Source organism: Odocoileus virginianus, chromosome 32 (genome assembly GCF_023699985.2).
Source record: "Odocoileus virginianus isolate 20LAN1187 ecotype Illinois chromosome 32, Ovbor_1.2, whole genome shotgun sequence".
In the NCBI taxonomy this organism is placed as follows: Eukaryota; Metazoa; Chordata; class Mammalia; order Artiodactyla; family Cervidae; genus Odocoileus; species Odocoileus virginianus.
The window spans coordinates 28,391,688-28,414,815 of NC_069705.1; the positions used below are offsets into that span (position 1 = coordinate 28,391,688).

The 23,128-nt window shown below is 46.3% G+C and overlaps 1 protein-coding gene and 1 long non-coding RNA gene across 2 annotated transcripts in view; one reads left to right on the top strand and one right to left on the bottom strand.

Annotated features, from left to right (window-relative positions):
• Positions 1–23,128, top strand: part of LOC139032542 (uncharacterized) — a 104,052-nt gene that overhangs the window by 50,636 nt on the left and 30,288 nt on the right. The window contains exon 3 of the long non-coding RNA XR_011485070.1: positions 4,418–4,590. This is a non-coding gene — a long non-coding RNA (uncharacterized lncRNA). The remainder of the gene's footprint in view (positions 1–4,417; positions 4,591–23,128) is intronic.
• On the bottom strand, positions 16,181–18,126 carry HELT (helt bHLH transcription factor). Its single transcript, XM_070459717.1, has 5 exons — positions 17,967–18,126; positions 17,685–17,906; positions 17,419–17,558; positions 17,060–17,156; positions 16,181–16,680 (listed from the first exon to the last, which is right to left on the bottom strand). The coding sequence occupies exons 1-5, from the start codon at positions 18,124–18,126 to the stop codon at positions 16,181–16,183; spliced, it is 1,119 nt and encodes a 372-aa protein (XP_070315818.1).

Genomic DNA, 23,128 nt, shown 5'->3' on the forward strand with positions numbered 1-23,128 from the left:
AAAACACAAAAGCCAAAAAAACCAATTTAAACATGGGTGAAGAACTCGAATAGATATTTCTCCAAAGATATACAAATGGCCGATAGACACAGGAAAAAATGCTCTGCATCGCTTATCATTAGAGAAATGCAAATTAAAGCCACAGTGAGACACTGCTCCACACTTCCTAGTATGATTTTGGAGCTTCCCTGGTGGCTCAGTCAGTGAAGAATCTGCCTGCAGTTCAGGAGACCTGGGTTCGACCCCTGGGTTGGGAAGATCCCCTGGAGAAGGAAATGACAAACCACTCAGTATCCCTGCCTGGAAGATCCCATGGACAGAGGAGCCTGGCGGGCTGCAGTCCATGGGGTTGCAAAGAGTTGGGCACGACTGAGTGACTAACACTGCACCTTCATTAGGTTGATTATTATTTAAAAAAAAAAGAATCTTCCCAAGTATTGGGAAGAATGGAAGCCTTGTTCATTGCTGATGGAAATGTGAAATGATGCAGCTACCAAGGAAAGCAAAAACAGTGTTATCAAATTACAGCAATTCCACTTGTAAATACATACTCAAAAGAATTGGAAACAGGGACTTGAACAGATACTTGTATACCCAAATTCATAGCAGCATTATTCACAATAGCCAAAATGTGGAAGCAACCCAAGTATCAGATGGATGGATAAACTAAATGGTATATATGTGCAATGGAATAATATTCAGCCTTGAAAAGGAAGGAAATTTCTGACACATGCTGCAACATGAATGAACCTGAAGATATAATGCTAAACGAAGTGTCAGACCCAAAAGGACAAATTTTGACTGATTCCACTTACATGAGATGCTGAAAGAGTCAAATTCGTAGAGACAGAAAGTAGAATGGTAGTTTCTAAGCAGTGGGGTGAGGAGGGATGAGGAGTTATTTAATGGGCACCAAGTTTCAGTAAGGGAAAATGAAAAAGTTCTGGAAAAGGATGATCAATGGAGTTGCACAGCATTGCTAGTGTATTGAATGCCATAGAACTGTACACTTAAGAATGGCTAATTTGATAAACTTTGTATTTTACCACAATTTAAAATAATTACCATAAGTAATTTGAAGGGAGAAAAGCAACAGGTTTCTGCTACCAGATATTTAGTGGGTAAGTGAAGATGGCCCAGGAAGGCATTGCTGAAGGCTGGCAATGAAAGAGTGAAGCATGGGGAAGATTGTTTGAAGGCCTTACACTTAGGAGAGCTTGAGCACTTTTGAGGGACTGAGGGAAGAAGACCAGGGTGGTTTGCATGCAGAGACCCAAATGGAGAACAGAGGCAGTAAGGTTGGAGGGGTGGGCAAGAGTTGGCAACACAGAGACTTGCCTTTAAAATTGAGGAGTTTGGATTTTACTGCAGGAATGAGAGGTTATAGAAGTAATGAGTGGAGAAGGAAAATACAATCTAAATTTATTTTAAAAGGTCCTGCAGATTGTTGTGTGGAAGGAGATTTTGAGGAGCCCAAAGTATAGCCTGGGAGACCAGTTAGGAAACTGTGACAATATTGCAGCTGAGAAATAGTGGCTTGGACTATGGGAGTGTCAGAGAGGACATGGAGAAAGATGGAAGAATTTAAGATTTTTATGCCAGGTTGCATGTTTAGGTGAGAGAGAGAGGAAAGTGCCTAGTTAAATGATATGTCGTTGCCATGTTAGGCATAAATGACTGTGTGGCTCAGTCTAATCTTAAAAACAGAGTCTGTTATTTCACCCTGGGAAAAATGAATTGCTAAGGTACTTTTAATTCTTCAAAAAATAATGCTACAAAAATTTTGACTATTAGGATACCTATTCTAAGCTTTCCATTACCATGATCAAACTTAGTTTCTGATCAGCTGGGTCATAGGATATGATGATGACAGTGATGGGTAATCTATTGTGTTGTTTCAGATCCCTTAGGGACAAAAGTGCCTTCAGAAGATAAAAGGTGACATAAAAACTACATTTCAGAATTTTAAATTAGGTCCCTGGAAGAGTTTAAATGTTAAAGGCGTTTTCCCTCTTCAACATGACTGAAAGTAATATTTGGGAAATAAATGAGGAAGAGGTTGGTGTATTTGAGTGGAGGAAGAGAGGCTGTCCCTCCATTCCATGAAGCTGTGTAGGCCGGGTGTCAGTCAATAGGCTGGACTGGAAACTTCCAACTCAGTGGGCCAGGGAGGCTTCGGCCTGAAGCCGTGAGAGCTTTAGTCACTTTTCTCAGAAGAACTGATTAGCTCAGGGAGCAACTGGAGCCCAAAGGGGGGTGTGTGCAAACACAGGAGCATCTCCATGACTGGCAGCTGAGAGTAGAAGCAATGGAGAGCCATGCAGAGAGCCAGAGCTGGGAACAGTTCTCAAGGGACTAATGGGGAAATGTGAGCCAGTTTTGAAAAGTGCTTCTTTTTTCAAAGAGGTCAAACCTGAGTCTGGTGGAGTTAGTCTCTGGATCCAGCTGCAGGAGAGAGAAGCCAGGAAGCCCATGAGCTGCACAGGAGTCCACTACCAGCAACATCCAGTCCTTGCAGAACTACAGCTCAGCCAGCCTGGGCTTCCTGACAGGGAAGAAAGGGGAAGGATGGAGGGAGAAGCTAGAGCTTAAAAGAGATTTAAAAGACATCAAATGTTTTTGAAGAAGCAAGGCACAAACTATACTGTCTGAGGATGCACATTTGGGTAGGAAAACTTTTTTTTTTTAAACTCAAAGAAGTGATTTCTGTAAAAGTCAGGATAATGGTTACTTTTTGGGGAGCAAGCGATTGTGATTGTGATGGAGATGGCAAAATTCTATTTCCGGACCTGTGTCATAATTATTAATACAAGGGTATTCACCTTAAATCACTAAAATAATATTTTCTCTATGTAGTTTTCTGTATATTTAATTTCACACTAAAAAGATTTTTAAAACATGTTCAGTTCTTATTGAGCATGTTCTTATCTCTAGTCTGTTCTCTAACATTCATAATCCTTTCATCATAATTTAGCAATGCAACTCATCCATGTTTGCATCAGACCTTCATTCTTGTGCATAAATAATTTACATTCCTGAAATCATTGTTATTGATTTCCGTGTCAAACACTGTCTTCAGAAAGATCAGTTCCAGTGACTACCTACAAACTATCACCTGTGGTGAGATCTTTGTGTTGCTTTCACTACTGTAGATAATACTTGTTTCAAGTTTGGAGATTGGTGTTTATTTAATGAAGATGCTATTGCTTTAATTTAATAGTATATTTTAATAGGACTAGTAAGAGATTCCATTCTGTGTGGCTCTATTGAATTTAACAAAAAAAGAGCCTAATTTTAGACCTTACATTACTCTGAGGAAGTATTACCGTTTGTCTTTTATAGACATTTCTTGAGTCCCTACTCTGGGCTATCCTTCACTAGGTTCTGGTGCTAAAAAAGATGAGTATAATCTAGCGCTGTTTCAGGAGGTTTGGAAACAAGTAGGCCACTGAAAATACTGCAGAATTATGAAATGCAAATAAACTTATACTGGGCTTCAACTCTGCACTGAGGAACCCTATGTAAGTGCCACACACTCCAGTCTCTCTAGTTTTACCCCCCTTCAGTTCCTTCTCCACACTGAGACCAGAGCCGTGGTTCCTAAAAGGCACATCTGACCAAGTCTTAAAACAATTCACTGGCCGTATGGACAACTGTGAATTCGCGAAAGTTTCTCATTTGTAATTCTGAGCTTTCACACTGATGTTCTCTCTACCTGGACCCCCCACCTTCCTTTTTGCCCCCAATTCACCTGGTTAATTCCTACACTTCCTCCGGGCATCCGCTGAAATATGACCACTTGGAGGCTCTGCTCGAGATCTTCCGCTCCCCCAGCAGCCTGAGTGTTCCTCTTTAGCATTTATCGTCCTTTCCCCCGCTTACCTAATTTCTTTTCCATTAGACTGTGTAACTGCTGCCAGGACATCACTTGCCTTACTCCTTGTTTCCTCAGTTCCTGGCACGTATAGGCACTTAATAGGTATTTGTCAAATAGATGATGGGGTTTTGCACAAGTATAATGAGTAACAAACAGAAGTGCCTAATCAGATTGGGATAGGGAGATGGGGTATCAGAGAAAGTTTTCATCTTAGAAGGGAAGGTGGAATTTTTTAGGTAAAGAAGGGAGACAAGGCTGGAATGGTGGTGGAATGAGTTTCTAGAAGAAAGAGGAAAGAGCATATGTAAAGGCAGAAGAGAGCCTGGCAAGTTTAGGAAATTACAGGCATTTTGGAAGACAGCTAAAAGAGGTCAGATAGACGTTATTTAGACCCAGTAGCCCTTACTACTTGGAAAGGTTTCATTTACTGGAAGAAGGTTGTATAGAGTGGTGACATAACATCACACAAAGTGAAATATGTGCAGCCCTGCTGAGGAGAGGCTCGGCTTCTTACAGCTTCCCATCCTTTGTCTCTCTTAGGTGAGGTTATTTGAGGAATGATCTCAGAAAAAAGTTTCAAGACTTTGATCCTTCTCACACTGCATTTGGCAGCAAGGCCGATGCTAAAGTGATTCTGACTGGCTGGGGCAACAAGCCGAACAAACGTGAGTGAAGAGTGCTGGGTGGACCTGTGGCTGCTAAAGGAGACAGAGGTGAGTCAGATCTAGAGAGTAAGAAAGTCCTGGTAGATACTTCTGTTTACACAAAAGACAGTGTACCATTTAAAAAAAAAACTTTAAAATTATTCAGTTTGTGTGTCTACATGGACTGTCTTTTAAAGGAGGTATAAAACTGACAATAGTGATTGCTTCTTAGGAAGGGCACTGCGGACTGGGGGCAGACGTGGAAGGGAGACTTTTGACTGTATATCCTTTTGTACTTCTAACATTTTGTACTATATAAATGTATTAACTGTTCAAAGCTTATTTAAAAGTTAGTGTGTACCTAGAAACATTTTAAGGAAACATCAAAAAATGTGCTTATATTGGGTGGTGGGATTGTAGATTGGTTTTATGTAAATACTTGAAAAACAATTTTATTTATTTACTTCAGACTGTGTTGGGTCTTCACTGTTGCTCAGGCTTTTCTCTAGTTGGGGTTGAGCGGGGGCAACTCTCTAGTTGTGGTGAGTGGGCTTCTCATTGCGGCGGCTTCTCTTGTTGTGGAGCGTGGGCTGTGCGGCGCATAGACTTCAGTAGTTGTGACACACGGGCTCCGTAACTGGAATTCCCAGGCTCTAGAGCACTCACACACTAGCAAAGTAAGGCTCAAAATTCTCCAAGCCAGGCTTCAACAGTACATGAACCATGAACTTCCAGATGTTCGAGCTGGATTTAGAAAAGGCAGAGGAACCAGAGATCAAATTGCCAACATCCGTTGGATCATCAAAAAAGCAAGAGAGTTCCAGAAAAATGTCTACTTCTGCTTTATTGACTACGCCAAAGCCTTTGATTGTATGGATTACAACAAACTGTGGAAAATTCTTTAAGAGGTGGGAATACCAGACCCCCTGACCTGCCTCCTGAGAAATCTGTATGCAGGTCAGGAAGCAACAGTTAGAACTGGACATGGAACAACTGACTGGTTCCAAATCGGAAAAGGAGTATGTCAAGGCTGTATATTATCACCCTGCTTATTTAACTTATATTCAGAGTACGTCATGAGAAATGTCAGGCTGGATGAAGCACAAGCTGGAATCAAGATTGCCAGGAGAAATATCAATAACCTCAGATATGCAGATGACACCACCCTTATGGCAGAAAGCAAAGAAGAGCTAAAGAGCCTCTTAATGAAAGTGAAAGAGGAGAGTGGAAAAGTTGGCTTAAAACTCAACATTCAGAAAACTAAGATCATGGCAACTGATTCCATCACTTCATGGCAAATAGATGGGGAAACAATGGCTGACTTTATTTTTCTGGGCTCCAAAATCACTGCAGATGGTTATTGCAGCCATGAAATTAAAAGACACTTACTCCTTGGAAGGAAAGTTATGACCAACCTAGACAGCATATTAAAATTATGAGTCACTTTTAATATACACATTTAAATACAGCCAATAAAGGTCTGTCTAGTCAAAGCTATGGTTTTTCCAGTGGTCATGTATGGATGTGAGAGTTGGACTGTAAAGAAAGCTGAGCGCCGAAGAATTGATGCTTTTGAACTGTGGTTTTGGAGAAGACTCTTGAGAGTCCCTTAGACTGCAAGGAGATCCAACCAGTCCATCCTAAAGGAGATCAGTCCTGAATATTCATTGAAAGGACTGATGCTGAAGCTGATACTCCAATACTTTGGCCTCCTGATGTGAAAGAACTGACTCATTGGGAAAGACCCTGATGCTGGGAAAGATTGAAGGCAGGAGGAGAAGGGGATGACAGAGGATGAGATGATTGGATAGTATCACTGACTCAATGGACATGAGTTTGAGTAAACTCAAGGAGTTGGTGATGGACAGGGAGGCCTGGTGTGCTGCAGTCCATGGGTCACAAAGAGTCAGACATGACTGAGTGACTGAACTGAGAGTACAGGCTCAATAGTTGTGCATGAGCTTAGTTGCTCTGTGACATGTGAGATCTTCCTAGACCAGGGATTGAACCTGTGTCTCCCGCATTGACAAATGAATTTTTCACCACTGAGCCACCAGGGAAGCCCTATAGGTGTTTTCTGTCCTCTTTGTACCTTCCGATGTGCTTCTGTTTTCTCCAATAAGCATGTATTATTTTGGTTATTAGCTTTTTAAAGTTATGTCATTTTTTTTAATCTGAATTTTAGAGACCATAAATTGGGACATCCAACTGTTCAACTTTGAGGTCCTGGAGGACTATACAAGAAGAGAATTTTATATAAGAAATGAGGAGTATTCCTAAACTTAGCTCTAAATCACACAGTTCCAAGAAAGTATGAAAATGTTTGTGACTATGAGAGTTATTGCATAGAAGAAAGGGCACTGAATTGGGAAGCAAACCTATTACAGCTCAAATCCTTGCTCTGCTGCAAAATTATTATGTGACTTTTAACAAATTCCAAATTAGACCTCATCTGAACATTGAGGGTGATATTTCCTACTGCAGAGGTGTCTGTGGAGAATAAATGGAGTAACTGTGTAAAAGCCCCTGACACTGGGCCAGGCAGAGGAGACAGACATCAAGGAGCACCTTTGGGGGACTTAGCTCCTTCTTGATTTCCATTAGCCTGACTAAGCCCACCTCAAACAGTGTGTTTGCAGCTTTAAGCCAAATCCCCTATCGCTGTTCCAACCAGGTGTCTGCTCTGAAGTCTGTTTAGACCTTTTGGAGCTGTCACTGTGCCTGATTCCCTAGCAAATTCCTTCCTAAAAAAGATCTCTTTTCTACCTTTCTTCCATTCTTGATGTCTTTCCTGATGCAGAGAAGATTAAGACTGCTTTTAAAAAAAAGGAGGGGTGCAATGAATGGACAAGATAAACTCTTATTTCAGGAATTCAATGTTGTAAATAGCTCAGCAGTTTCAAAAGAAATTGATTTAGTTTATACAGCAGCCTCATGCAGATTTTAGTCGTGCTAGCTAAGTTACTGGTTATAGACTACTGGCCAGACTTTACTGTTAATGCCTTTAATTCTCCTATCTACCCTACGGGATGGGTACTATCATTCCATTTACTGATGGGAACTGAAGTCCAAAGCAGTTCAATAATTTTCAAGGCCATACAAACAAAATGGCAGAACCAGGCCTCAGCAGTTTAGCTCCAGAGTCCATGTTCTCAATCACCTTTCCTCTTGATAATATTTAATGTCAAATAATGATATCATTTGATTGTAAAAGTCTGGGAAAAAAAAAGGCCATAACATATATTTTATGTACAGTTGATTCTGAACAACTTGGAGATTAGGAGCACTGACCTTCAATGCAGTTGAAAATCTATATCCAACTTTATAGTTGGCCCTTCATTTCTTCAGTCCCGCATCCTTGAGTTCAGCTAGCTGCAGATTGGGTTGTACTGTAGTATGTATTTATTGGGGGGGAAAAAAAATCCACATACAAGTGGACCCGCACAATTCAAACCTGTGTTCAAGAGTCAACTGTAATTTTTTCAGTGTTTTGCACTTAGAATTTCTGGAGCCATTTCAGAGACAGGTTTGTATGAACAGGCATAATACTGCTGCAGTGATGCACTCCCCTTCACCTGAGAGTGAAGATCAGCTTTTCATTAGAGAAGAGTCAGGTTCAGGGTACTGACCAGTCACCTAAGGGAAAAGGTATTCTGAGCTTTACTTTGCCTTTGAAATACAGCATTCATGATAGCCCAGTGTAAAAGAGAACTGTGGACAGCTGAGGAGTGAAAGAAGTCAGTGTGCCTGATGCTGAGTGTGGGGTAGCCAGCGTCGAGCAGTGAGGCCCGAGAAGCATGCAGGAGCCGCGATGGGAAGGCCTGACAAGGGGCTTGGACGTTTTTCCCGAGAGTGAGGGCAGGTGTTGAATAATTCTAAACAGGGGATTTTAGATTTGTGTTTTCGGAAAACACTCTGGCTGGGATGCTGAAAATCAATGAGAAGAAAGCAGAAATGGAGGCTGGGAGATTGGTGGGAGGTTGGGAAGGGTCCTTGACAGCCTGGTTTTTGGCTGAGGCTGAAGGGATAGAAATGAATGGATCAGGAGATAGGAGGTAGAATTCACAAGACTTGATGTCTGTTTGGATGTGTAATTAGGAGAAGGGTGAGAAACTGCTCAAGGCATAGTGGTGAGTCAAGGGGAGACAGCTTGTGAGTCTATCTGGAGGAGAGGATAGTTCCAGAAACAAGGCCTTAGTGGCATCCCTTGCATGGCACGACATGGTTTTGTCTAGATTAAGAGCCTCAAGAGAAACCTGGAGGATAACTGTATCCAACCCCATAAGGGGAAAACAAAAGTTGGTGATCCAGGCAGAAAGGGGGTGGGTTGAGAAAAAAGGGGAGAAACATTTATGGTTTGATGTATTTATACATTTGGGGAGGAATAATGTATTTGTCCAGTACTTTTCTCTAAGCCAGGATGACTGGAAGATCCTACAGAGGGCTTTTTGGAAACTGAGTGTTGATTGTGGCGCTACCTTTCCTTCCCAGAATTCACGTCGGTTCTTATGCTCTACAACGTCCTCCTTAGTGAAGGTGAGGTTGGTCACGTCCTGTCAAAGTATGACTGGGGCTTATATGGGAAAATAGATGACAGATTTGTTTTAGAAGAAGCTTGCAAACCATAGCAAACACTTAATGCCCCAAAAAACCACCATCAGCTGCAACATAAACGCAGCCTATGTTCTCTTTGCCCACATCACTTGGTTCTTGTTGTCGCAGAAAGTCATCTGATGCTTCTTGGAAATTACTGTTTCCTAAATTCCCTCATGTCCAAAGCATATTCAGCTTTTTGGTGTCTCTTTTGATAATACACATTTGAAAAGATTTGAAAATGTTGTCTCACTGATAAACGTTCTCTTCATGCCAGGGAAACAGATAGCACAATGCTACTTTCAGTAGTTTCCGAACTTTTCCATTTTTTCTGTAGTATTCTAAGAAATTCTTAGCTTAATTTCTCCCTCTGAAATGAATGATGTAGCAGTGCAGTTCCTTCCCCTGCAGCCTCCCTTCACCACATATGTTTGGGCCACCATCAGCCTAGGGCTCAAGAGTCATGATAGATATTGTTCAGTTATAATTTGACAGTATCCTCATTGCTCTTATCTTTTCAACTGAACTATTATGTAATTCAGAGATGGTTCAATTGCATCCTTGTCTACGTCTTTACTCTACATCACAGTAGAAAGGGTTTGTGGAATCAGGCATTTTTCAAGCTTTTATTGCTTGTGGCCAGAATATAAATTTGACTCCCTCCAATTTGACTTTTTCCAAACAGTTTCTCCAAGTACCCAGAAGTGACTCCCCCAGACTTCCTGCCAGTACTGCTGGAAGGTTACAACTGTTGCTGTTGCTGCCATGTATGTGGCACACAGTACATCCAGAAAGTAGAAAGATACATCGTAGCCTGTAGTCCTAAGACTTGGGTGCGCCCTCCCCATGTGCATGCATGCATGCTCAGTCATGTCTCTGCTGTGGGCTGTAGCAGGCTCCTCTCCATGGCTACCCCTTATAGAAGTTTTTCTTCACTAATTATACTTTCTGCTATATTTAGAGAGAATAACAAGGCTGGATCACAGATTTATATAGTCTGACATAAATATAAAATAGAAATCATGTTAATGTAAAAAAACAAAATTCTGTTCTTACTGGGTAGAAATGAAAGTGTTTTACTGTGGAAGACATCCACTGATAAGCCTATGACAGAACAGCCATACAGGAGGCTTACTTTTGTTCCATCAAACATTGCAAAAAGGCTCCTAGCAATATTGTAGCAAGTAAGTTTCATCATATTTATAAAGCTTTGACTAATATTTTTATTGACTCATGCTTTTAAGCTAAATGTAATAAATGAGGCCAGGTGGGTACAGCAAAAAGACTCAAGTCCCCAATTCCCTTGAGGTTCTTTTCCCTCCCACCATCTCTTTATAGCTCAGCCCAGAGTTCCTGCCCAAGTCTCCTACCCCATGGTGTGTGGTTTGGGCAACTTTCCTGTTAGCTCCCTCACCTCCAGTCAACACAGTGCTGCCTGCTGCCTCTCTTCTGCTTTGCTGCAGCTCTGCCCACTGTATAGAGGATTTGTAGTGATAATAATGGGACAGATTTGCAGACCTTCATAAAGATTGCTTCTTATCTTCCAAGGGAGCCAGAAACAGTTGAGTCCCTCAAGGTCTAACTTAGCCACTCTCTTCCGTGGTGGCCCCTTTTCTCTGGTCCCAGCTCGTCCCTTCCACGCTCACTCGCGGACACAGCAGCCACCTGTGTGCCCACTGCTGAGCCGGCATTGCTTGCTGCACGCAGGCATATCTGCCTTCCCGACTGCACACTTACAGGCATCCAGGTTCTGTGGTTTTAGAACATCCAATAAATAAAAGTCTTTTCTTCCCCTCCTACCTGTGCTCTTTTAGGATGTAGATACAGGTGTCAGGTGGAGGGAAAACATGTCTATTTTGTGACTGATTAGAGGGTGTGACATTTATGTGCAGAGAGTGGGCTTGGAACACTTCACCTTGGAATTAAACTAACCCATGAAAAGCATAGGAAGAGCTCGAAGTCTTCCAGCCAGCTCAGATGGGAATGCTTGCTTGCTTCTTCTGTGCAGGTTGGCACCCAAAGAGAAAGGGGCTGGGGTGAGGTGCCTGGGTTCACATTCTAAACTCTCCAATGGGCTAGCTGAAGAATTTGAAAGGACTGTTGAGAGGTGTTGAGAGTGTTACATCAGTAATACCTCTCCACTGGGACACACACACGCAGGGAGATCATTCTTATACCAGACTGTGGGTACATGGACAACCAGATACGGGGAGCTGAGCAAACAGAAAACCACAGAGGATGAGAAATAAAGGTCAAGTGAGAAAGCGAGTGAGAGTGAGGGGTCTGGACCCAGGGAGCTAAGAGTCTGCAGCAGTAGTTTCACCTGCATCAGAGGGTGAGTCTGGAGCCAAGAGTGGAGCAGACAGGCGACAAATAGGGTGGATAAAAGCCTGGAATAGGAAAAAATGGGGGAAATGTTGAGAAGAACATAAAGCTGCCAAAGTAAGTGTATTTAAGGAATATTGAATCAGTTTATTTATTTACTCCACAATCCAGAAAAGAATCTGTAACAGCCAGTGTTTGTACATTAATAGTCATTAGAATGTGTACTTTGAGAGAGAATATAGAAATGTGGGTAAACAGCTGTCACAAAGTAACATAAAGCCAGATTTCTGTACTGGAAAGAGCGTAAGAGATAGTGTTCCAGTGTTATTAGGGGGCTCTGACTACTAGTCACAGGCTTCCTGGTGGGCACAGGTGGCTAAGAATCTGCCTGCGATGTGGGAGACCTGGTTTCAGTCTGAGTCGGGCTCAGAGCCCTCAGATGGACCACAGGATGGAATTTGAGCTCCACCCCCACTTGCCTTAAGTGAAGAATGTCACTCGTATCACAATAAGCCTTGAGGTTTAAGAGCCCTGGGGTTCACGATTTTTTTCGTGATTTGCCTTGACCCTTTATTTTTTAGTTTGAGGTGGTCCCAAGATCTCTTTGAAGAAGGGAGAGAGAAACAGCTAATTGTCATAATAGCTAGCATTTAGTGAACATTCACTGTGGGCCACACACTGTGTCAAGGGCTTGGACTGTACCAATTCATTTAGTCCTCTTAGCAACCCTATGAGGTTATACACATTTAATATCTCTATTTTTATAGATGAGGAAACATGCAGAGAGGCCTAGCAGTTTGCCCAGAAGTGTAAGCTGCAAAGCTGGAATGCAAATCCAGGTAGTCTGTACAACTAATGGTGCAAAAAGGAGAGTGGAATAGACTCAGCCCTGCCTTGGTTCTTGCCTGTGTGAAAGGGGCAGAACTCTCATCTGACTAATTTTGAATTAAAATCCTGGCTTGGACGACTGCATTTAGCTGAGCCTTTGGGAAGAGTTGACTGCCTTAATCAAGCAGGCCAAGAATGTCTTTTGCTGCCAGAGCACAAGGTAGAATTTCTAGGCAAAGGCAGAGACATTTCCCTGTCTGACAGAGTATGTGTAGATTGTTCCAGAGATTTCTGGGTGGATGTATGGTCTCTGCTGAAGCACAGAGGGGCCTTTGGGCCAGAAACCAAGAGCTTCAGCACTACGATGTTGTTACTGAGTCCAAGCTCACTGCATGATAGGCCAGTTAACCGAGAGACAGGGTGTTGAGGCAAGGAATATCACTATATTCAGCCAGCAGACTAAGAAAATGGCAGACTAATGTCTCAAAATAACCTTCTTATTGGGATCTGAATGCCAGGTTCTTTTATAGATCAGAGGGGAAGGTGAGGAAGTAAAGTAAAAAAGGCCATTAGTCTTGCAGATATCTCCTGGAATGGCCTGCTCCAGGGATGGTCTGTGTTAATTTCTTCCTTCCTGTAGCCATCCACAGGTGGATGGGGCCCTGAAAAAAGGCATTTTGGTTTAGCCTTCAGGCAGAGGGGCAGGGTGTTATATGTGGACAGTATCCTTTTAATGAACAAAAGCAATGGGAAGCAGAGGTTAAAAGTATAAGGGACAGATCCAAGATGGAGTCAGTTCTTCCCTGTAACAGTATCATTCCACACAGATTTATTGAGCTCCGGCTACCTGCCGCATCTCGCCTTACTTTTCTTGGCATGTTACTCTGTGCAGATACCCATTACCATATTCTCAGGCATCCTGTGCCTTTGTAGGGTCAGGTGGGCACTTGCATGGCTGCTCCTCCACCTTTCTTGGCTGGTCTCTAGCAGGCCAGACTGCTGGGCCCCCACTGGTACTCGGCCGTGTTTGTTCAATAACGCTTGGAAGCACAAGTGAGCTCTGTATTACTGCCCTTTCCACTGGGGTGGCTGGAGGGCCTCCAAGGGCCTAGTTGGAGCCCTACAGAGCCACAGGGACTGACCCAAAGCACCAGCCATCAGCTTTGTTCCTCAAGCCTCTGGAGAAAACCTTTGATTTCATGGGGATGATTATGTTTATTCTTGCCCACTCAAGGATGAAGCCCAAGAAACAAGAGGTTGCCCCTTTCAGAAGCATCACAATGGGTCACCTCCAGCCAAACCCACTGTTTTTTTTTTTTTGTTATTTCTGGGTTTGGTTGATCCTCTCTTGGAAACCATTACTATACAACTTACTTAAAAGAAAGAGTGGAGGGATTGGGTATAAGAGACTCAGACAGAGGGGGGAGTAGGCGGGGGGTTTGGGACAGAGGGGCTGGAAGTAATGTGTCATCATGGAAAGTACAGGAAGAACACAATCTGATTTAAATCGATTCCATTTTGTAGTGACATTTTTAATCTTTTGCGAAGTTTGACTTTTGGCCAAGCCTAGAGAATTGGAACTTTGGATGAAGGTTTCAGAAAAAGACACCACACACACACACACACACACACACACACACAGAGAAAGGGAGAGAAAGGGGAGGGAGACTTTTATCCTAAAGTCATTGTAAATCCAAAGCAGGGTTTTATCCTCCACAGTTAAATGAGAAAGGAAAAAAAAAAAAATCAAGAATACCAACATTTGAGGTACAAAGACTGTCATGGGCCAGTGGAAGTTTGCAAAATTATATGTAAATGACCAAAGTTTTTTACTGTGGTGGCCTGTGCTTTCCCAAAGCTAATCCCAAAGAGAAAATCTACTTAGCAAAAGAAAGTTTTGTCTAATTTGGTTAACAGTTGAGAAGTGACAAAAATGCTGAATCTATTAATAATTTATATTTCCAGGGTAACACTATATCTTCAGTGCTTCACTACCAAAGGGAATTCAGATTGGCTTAATGCTCAGAGAAAAAAGCCTGAAAGGCCTTCTTCATATTCTGTATCCAGCGCTGATAAAAACGGGTGTAAGACATGTGTTCCAATAATGGGCACCATGCATTCTCCCATTTCTGCATAATTTGTTTTCATCCCATATTGCCCATGTATATTTGTTATCCAAATGGCCTCCTGGTCTTACACTGACTTTCATAAGGGAAGAGATACTAGTTTGCATCTTACATTTTCTAGGTAAGCATTATACTGACATGTAGTGCAAGAACCCCTGACTTGAAAGACCTTTTCTAATGTTCATAGATTCTTCCTGTCCCCAAAACCTACGTATTTTAAGTTTCACTTTATGGACAACATAATGAAGTGGTTTTGTGTGGGTGTGTGTGTGTGTGTGTGTGTGTGTTGGTCCTCCTGTCTCTGTGTAATCAAGTTTGATGGTTTATAAATTGTGGTCATCCTATTCCATGACCTTAGTAAACAGTCTAGGTCAGAGCTCCCTTAAACCCTCTCCACAGAAATGGAATAAGTTAATGTACTCCAGCTAATCTGAGCTATGACAAATCATCCTTGTTCAGCCAAATAGCCTCAGGAAACAGGAAAATCTGCTACATAATTCGAGTTATTTATTTACAGGGCATCACAAGGAATGGGCACAAAAAAGAAAAATCAATGGAGGAAAATTTTTAAATTCTCAAAAACAGAACTTTAATGGATTGAATACCTTGTACACTTTGCCTGTTAACCTAAAACCACAGTGAGGCTCATTTTGCTCTTTGGGTCCTAGAAAAACCTAATTTCAGTTTGCTCTATTGTAAATGTACAGCTGTTTTGTGGGGAAGTCAGATCCCACTGTCAGTGGAAACTACAAGCCCCTTGAAGATCGCTAGCCAACTCTTTCCTAACCCCCAAACATTCCTATCTTCTGGGTGGAGCAAGAAAGTTTAAATCCTCCTCCCCCTGGAAAAGGCGGAGAAGCCTTTCTCACCAGGAACCCAGCATCTCAGTCCCGCCCCAGTGGCTGGGTGTAGGTGTTGGCAGAGCAAACAGCCCTTTAGGGGAGCGCGTCTCCCCGCCCGGTCTCTGCCGGCCTCTCACCAGATCGCCTAGCGCCCCGAAGCTGAGCTGATCTGTGCGTCAAAGACAACTTCAGCTTTCTGAGCCCTAAGGCGCTCAGGCAGTTGTCTGTCTTTCGAAGATGAACTTCATCGGATGTTGTTTTTAAGCCGCACTGGGAAGTCATCTCCTCTACATATTTTTAACCAGACCTAGTCGCTGCATCCCATGGGCCTGGGTTTCCCCGCGCTCCCCGTCAGCGGTCAGCAGGCAGCTGGTGCCTGCGCCCGGGGCCTTCTCCGGGGTTAGGGAAGGGCGTCCAGGTGGGAGCTGGCGAAAGTTTGCCACAGCCAGCTTGGGGAGGGTCCTTCAATTTGTATTTTTTGAGAGCCGTGGGCCCTGTGCCTCCCATCCGCCCTTCTCCCAGACAAATTCCCAAGGTGCGCGTGAGGAGGAGGCGGGTCTGGAGCCCTGGTGGAACCGCGAAGCCAGCCTGGAAGCGACCCCTCTACTTGGCCTCCCCGCCTCCTCCTTCCCCGCGCGGCGGCCCACCCCTTTCCCCACCCAAATAACTGAGGGTCGTCACCTCAGCCAGCATCAGCCTTGTGCCTGAGACCCCTCGGAGGGGATGGGTTTTAGAAGAGCAAAGGTAACAAGAAATCCGTCTCTCTGGGACTTTCAGAAAGCGTTTATTGCCAGGGGGAGGTCCTTCAGAAGACGAATTCGCTTTTGACCTTCCCCCACTCAGCTTTTTTTTTTTCCCCCAGCACAATATTTACACTTGTGCAATGTACAGTATTTCTCCCAAGCAGTGCCCAGAGCGCAGAGCAGTCTGCGGGATTTGTCGGCGTCAGAGCACCGGGGGGCGCTGGGGCGCGTGCAGGTTTAGGGCGCTGGGGTGCGTGTGGCCGATGAGGTTCAGGTAGTGGCGGTCCAGGCCCTGCCCGGGCGCCAGGAAGGCGTTGTGCTGCTGCGCGGGACTCGGGAGCGGCACGGGCGCGCTGGGCAGGTAGGGCAGCGCAGGGCTGCGGGCCGCGCCGTGCGGCCAGGCGAAGGGCCCCGGCGCCGCACCCTGCGGGAACACGGACGCCTCACCCGGGCTGTGGCCCGCCAATTCGGGCCCCGCTGGGTGCAACTGGTAAGAGAAATCCGGCTCCGGGAGCGACCCCAGCGGCTGGAAGGCGGGCTCGGTGCCCAAGCGGGCCTTGGACTGCAGGAAGGCGAGGATGCGCGCGTATTTGGTGTCCTTGGTCTCCATCCGCTCCACCGTGGTGAGGTAATGCACTAGGTTCTTCATGCACTCGTGGTAGCCGTAGTGGAAGTAGTTGGCAAACTCTGCTAGCAACTCTGCTGGAGGGGCAAGGAAAACGGAGAAAGGGAAAACTGAGTGGCCCCTTCCTGACCGGGAGCCTAAGGCAGATGCCAAGCCCCTCCCATCACGTTTTCTGGCCGGTTTCCATTCGAGGCCCGCCCCTCTCTTTCCAGCCTGGAGACTGGAAAAAACGCACGCCAGCGACCTCCTTTTCCTTAGGAGTCTGACCTCATCCCTCCCCACCTGAGAGGAGGCCTCAGAACCTGCATCCCCAGACCCCTGTTCTCCAGTCCCCCTGAGCTTTCTCAGGACTCGGGGGGCCCCGCCCCCCGCAGCATCCAGAGAGGGGACCTTGAGAGACCACTTTATCCCCGCTGCCACCCCCAGGGCTCTGTGTGGCGCACACTCCCTGCCCACCTTTTTCCCTTCCCCGGGGAAAATCGGCGGAGTGCAGGGCTCTCAGGTACTGCACTGTCATCTCGAGGATCTCTGCCTTTTCCAGCTTCCCGGAACTCTGCAAAAGGACGAAAAGCCTCCTGGAAGCGGCCAAGACGGTGCGGGCTAACCCGGGTAGGCTGGGTGCACCATTTTAACCCGAGGGGACCATCGAGCCGAGCCGGGGCGCTGCTGTGGATCTGCGCCAGGGCCGCCTGGGGCTCAACTCAGCGCTCAGGGCCCCGGGTAGGAACCCCGCACCTACGGCCCTCTCCGGCTCCAGACTCCCGGCATCAGAGGATCCCCAGCGCCAGCACCGTTTTCTCAGCTGCCGACATTACCTGCTTCGCCAGGGCCATGGGCACCGTCTTGCCCAGCTCGTTCAAACAGCGGTTAATCCGGTCTCTCCTCCGCTTTTCTATCACTTTGTGGGAAACGGGGGTTCTCTGAGAACAGAGGTTTGTTTGTCCGTTTAGGATGTCTTTGCCCAGAGAATCATCAAAGGCACGGCTGGCACAGCCGTCTGCTAGCCCTCAGTGCTGCCCAGGGGGTCGCCCCAGGCCCCTGTCCCCCCACACTGGGTCACACGAGCTCTGTCCTCTCGCACCTCTGTTGATGCACTCCGCTTCTAACCTCTGCGGGGTCACAGCGCCTTGCTGAGCACCAGGGCCATGGGGAGGTAGCCACCAGCTTCCAGATGTGGCCTCCACCCCGCCTGCGGAGTCCCCTCTAGCTATCCTCATTCCCTTCCCAAACCACTCAGGATTCCTCTCCAGGAGAAGTCCTGTGTGACCATGTCCCGGCTCGTCGGTCCAGCCAGGTGGTGGCTCTGGGAGTCAGACACCCCCACCCTGAAGGCGCAAGAGCCATTTGGACTCAGCTGACTCACTTTGCGTTCCTTGAGCTTGTCTGACATTCTGATCAATACGCGCCCTCAGGAGAGGTGGTGGCACGAGGCACCCGTCTGCTTTCCCCCTCGTGTGCCTCCTCGAGTGTCCCAGGTAGACTGTAGCCTCCCAACTACGAGGGTCTGCCTTATAAGCGGTCATCTAGGGCTCCAAGTGCATTCACAACTTGAATTATTCCATAGGATTAGGGGAGCTGCGTTTGGGGGATGCATGCATTCAAGATCAGTTTGTTTTTTTTTTTAAAGTTAAGAAAAAAAAATTTAGCAGCCGAGGGGGGCGAGTTGGGGGCAGATCAGCTTTGTTAATCCACGTGGCCCTTCAAAGGACACGTGACCAGCGGGGGGAATAACATTTGCATGGCAACAGCCCGGGTGGGAAAGAGGCGGTAAACCGGCGCCGGCGGGTGAGCGAGCGCAGGGGCGCAGCGGCTGTGGGCACCGGGGGGCGAGGACCCTCACAAAACAGTGTCGCCTCCTTTAGTCCCGCCGCTGAGTCTCACACGATTGCCTGTTTACAAATCCCAGCAAGCCCGCAGTCCCAGCGCCGAGTGCGTTTTAAAGCCTGTCCAGAGTCATTAAAGTAATTAAGTAAGCCTTTAATAGGCTGTTCCGCCGGGTTCAAGGGAGAGCTCTTGGAGACGGAGGCGCCCCGTTTGTTCCCAGGCTTTTCTCACACGACTTGGTGACACGTCCATCTCCCCCCTTTTTGTTTACCCCGCTTTATTTGTCCGGACATCCCGGCAGGTGTGGGGCTGCCGCTGGCACACGAGGCCCTCGCCTCGCCTCGCCCCTCCCGCCGGTCTTTGGCACGCGACGCTCCCCCCACTGCCTGACCACATCGCTGCCTTTCTTTTATCCTGCCTCTGGCTCTCTCCTCGCGGGGGGAAGAGGCTCAATTTGTAGCCTATTATCCTATACGGAAAATGTCCATTGAAAAGTATGAATAGTTTCATTGGGCTAAATTTTAATAATGCCGGAGGGTGGGGGAGGAAAGACAGGCAGGCGTGTGTGTGTGTGTGTCTGTGTCTGCATGTGTATGTGCGTGTGTGTGTGTGTGAGGGGGGTGGTGGGAGGATTGGGGGCAACACGGGGAAGAGTGGGCTGAGAAGAAAAGGGGGAATGCAGCTGGCCCCGGCGATCATTATGCGACGTCACCTGCGAGAGGGGGCGCCTACAGACCCCTATTCATTTGCCTAATTTTGGTCAATTTAACAAACTTCAGGAGAAATTATTGTGGCTTTGTCAGGGAGGGTGAAGCCTTCTGATCGAATTAACAGCATGTTTTGATCCGGTAAATGTCATTAGAAAGGGAGAAACAATCGCGCTTAGAGGGCTCTAAGTAATGCGCCCAAGTGGAGACGCCAAAGCGCACGGCTCACAAAGGGAGCAAGTCGCTGCCACAGGGAACTTTTGTACCCGCCCATCGCCCAAGTTTTGACACAAAAAGGCATTATTTCATACTTGAATACGTTTAATCCAACGATTGTCTATTTTCTGCAAACATATTTTCACAGCATTGTTAACTTTTTATGTCCCCCTTTCGCGGGCGCCTTTTCTTAACGTTTGGGGGCGGGAGAGCGCAGACACTTTGGGCATCAATATTTGTCACTGAAAGGGGTTCCGTGAAGTTAGGGAAGTTGATCTCTTTTTTATGTTTTTAGAGAGCGAATATATCGGGGGAGGAGGAGGGAGGGAAGGCATAGACTGAAACGAGGGAGGAAACTTGCTGGACAGGCCCGTGGGGAAGAAGGGGGGTGGCGGTGGCTGGGAACTCGCTCCGCCTGCGCCTCTGCGGGCAGCCGGGCCCAGCAGCCGGGGGCCTCCTCCCCCGCCGCCAGGCCCCGCTCACACGGGCTGCCTAGGAACCCACCCGCACTCTGGGGGCTCCCGGCTTGAGGGCGTGGGTGGGGTGGGGGGGGTGAGCTTTCTTGCAGATGGGAACTATAAAAATGGTTTTTGTTTTATGACCTGCTCTAGAGCCACCAAGCTCTCCCTTTTTTTTCTAACCTGTTCCAGCTGAGAACAACTGAGACCTCTCCTGACACATCTTTCCCTCCCTTTCTGCTCCCCACCTTTCTGCCTAAGTTCTCTCTAGACTGTGGCAGGGCCCGGCTCTCCCTTTGGGTGTCATTAGTCCTCTGCAGAGGTGGCTGGGGGGTGAGCAGAGCCCTGCTCTCCTGTGGCACCTGGGGAGCCCCTAGGGCGCAGAGGCTGGTCTGGGGAGCTGCACCTCCAGGAAGCCAGCAGCCCACTGCTGCAGCCTGGAAGGTGTGGGGCTGGGTTTGCACGGAGCACCCCAAGGGTGTCCCTCTCCATCTTGCTTTCAGTCTCCTCGTGACATTTCTTTTCTGCTTCATGACAGATTGGACACGACCCGCACCCTCCCGCAGGTTGCTCTGCCGGTAGCCAGTGCCCTCGCAGGGGTTGTCGATTTCAGTATATTCACTGGCACACAAAGGGATTAAACACGAACCCTTATCATCCAAATTAACTAACGTGAATGGGTAAAAGGCAGCGCGCACACGTCTCACCCCCACCCCCTTTTTAAGCCAGCAGACTAGGAGTTGATCCTCTTACTGCTGGTGTTAACCGCCAGCTGCAGGCACCTTCCACGGGCCAAATTTCATTCTGTGCAAACTGTTTAATTCCCTGCTTGGAAGCCAGGGTCCAGAGCTTGCCAAGGGCTGCAGGTCCCCTTGTCTGGGTTCAGGGGCCCAAGTGAAGGTGGGTAGGTGAGTGGAAGTGGGGTGGAAAGGTGGCCCTCCTTACCAGGTCCTTGTAGCTGCAGTCCTTTCTGGGAGACTGGGAAGCCCTCCTTTCATTCAAGTGAGGGAAAGGATATGTTTTATTTGTAGGCTTTACTAACCCTGCCAGAAACAGCGTGCTGGGACCATCGTAGTCACCTTCCCTTTACTCCTCCTCCCCAGGATGGTGATAAAGTAAGTGTCCCCTGATGATGACATAGTTTCCCCTCAAAATGAGAGCAGAATAATGAGAGCTATGGTCCCTGGAGCCAAAGAGTTACTCAGATTCCAGCTCCACCACCTAACCCTAACCTGGATGAGACTTTGGACTGTTCACTGAATCTTGCCATGCCTCAGTTTCCTCTCTGGTGAATTGGAGATAGTTACTGTATCTACTAGGTCACAAGGTGGTCACTGGGATAAAGGATGTAAATATAGGCAAGATGCCTAAAAGAAGGCTTCCTTACTCAATTCATACTTTTACTTTGCCTGGAAATCACTTCTGCAGTGGTTCTCACATAGCGGTGTTTTGTGGGGTTTGTGCTGTTGTGTGATATTTTCGTTCATTTCATAGTGCTTCTCATCGCTAAGAAAGCTTCACTTTCCCCGTAAAAGCCCCAGTAATTTTACCTGAGGTTTGCTAAGTCGACCAAAATTAGACAAATGATGAGGGGCTTTAGATGCCCCCCTCGCAGGTGACATCTGCTAGTGCTTGGTGGCCAGCTTTGTGTCCCAGGGATGTGAGACTGAAAGAGGCTCCCAGTGCAGAAGCCCCTCAACTCAACAGCATGGTCATTTCAAGCGAATTAAACATTAGCATCAAAATCAAAGCAAAGCTAGGAAGTAAGACTGCTAAGAAATTCAGTTCAGTTCAGTTCAGTTGCTCAGTCGTGTCCGACTCTTCGCGACCCCATGAATCACAGCACACCAGGCCTCCCTGTCTATCACCAACTCCCGAGTCTACCCAAACCCATGCCCATCGAGTCGGTGATGCCATCCAGCCATCTCATCCTCTGTCGTCCCCTTCTCCTCCTGCCCCCAATCCCTCCCAGTATCAGGGTCTTTTCCAGTGAGTCAGCTCTTCGCATGAGGTGGCCAAAGTACTGGAGTTTCAGCTTTAGCATCAGTCCTTCCAATGAACACCCAGGACTGATCTCCTTTAGGATGGACTGGTTGGATCTTCTGGCAGTCCAAGAGACTCTCAAGAGTCTTCTCCAACACCAATTAGACGATGCTAATTCTATATTAGTCTGTGCTTAGACTCCTGGCCTGAAGACCTTCATTGGAGAATACAGCAATTATAAATAGAAAATGTTTATTATTGTTAATATTATTATTATTAGCTATATAGATTTGACATGTAGCTTCCAAACACTGAAAAATGGACCCTTTTATGTTTCTTTCCAGCTCTAGAAACTGCAGATTTGCAAGCTTGGAAAGGGGCAGGGTTACTGAATGGAAAGGAAAAAAAAAAATCTAGTGGGTGTTTGGAAATGTCAGCTGAATTGCTCTAAGACTGTTCTGGGTGATTTCAAATCTCTCCCTCCCATCTTAATCCACAGATTTGTAGATTCATTAGTGGGACTGGGGGCTTTATCAAGTAGGGAAATGTGAGGAGTCTTGTCAGAGAGTGGAGAAAACACAACAGCAGCTGACTCTCCTGTACTTCTTTTTTAAAAATTTATTTATTTTAATTAGAGGATAATTACAATATTGTGTTGGTTTTTACCATACATCAGTATGAATCAGCCATAGGGATATGTGTGTACCCGCCACCCTGAACCTCCCTCCCACCCGCCTCCCCAAGCTATCAGAGCGCTGGCTTTGGTGCCCTGCGTCATATGTCAAGCTCACACCAGCTATCTATTTTACATATGGTAATATGTATGTTTCAGTGCTATTCTCTCAAATCATTCCACCCTCTCCTTCCCCCACTGAATCCGAAAGTCTGTTCTTTATGCTTGTGTCTCCTTGGCTACCCTGTAGGATTGTCAGTACCATCTTTCTCCATTCTGTTTATATGCATTAATATATGGTATCTGTCTTTCTCTTTCTGACTTACATCACTCTGTATGATAGACTCAGGTCCATCGCCTCTTTAGAACTGGCTCAAATACATTCCTTTTTACAGCCGAGTAATATTCCACTGTGTATATGTACCACAACTTCCTTATCCATTCCTCTGCCAGTGGGCATCGAGCTTGCTTCCATGTCCTAGCTCTTGTAAATAGTGCTGCAATGAACATTGGGGTACATGTGTCTTTTTCAGTTCCGGTTTCCTTGGGGTACATGCCCAGTAGCAGGATTGCTGGGTCCTATGGTGGTTTTATTCCTAGTTTTTACAGGAATCTCTGTACTGTTCTTCAGTATCTCCTGCACTTCCGAAGTCTCAGGAGGACA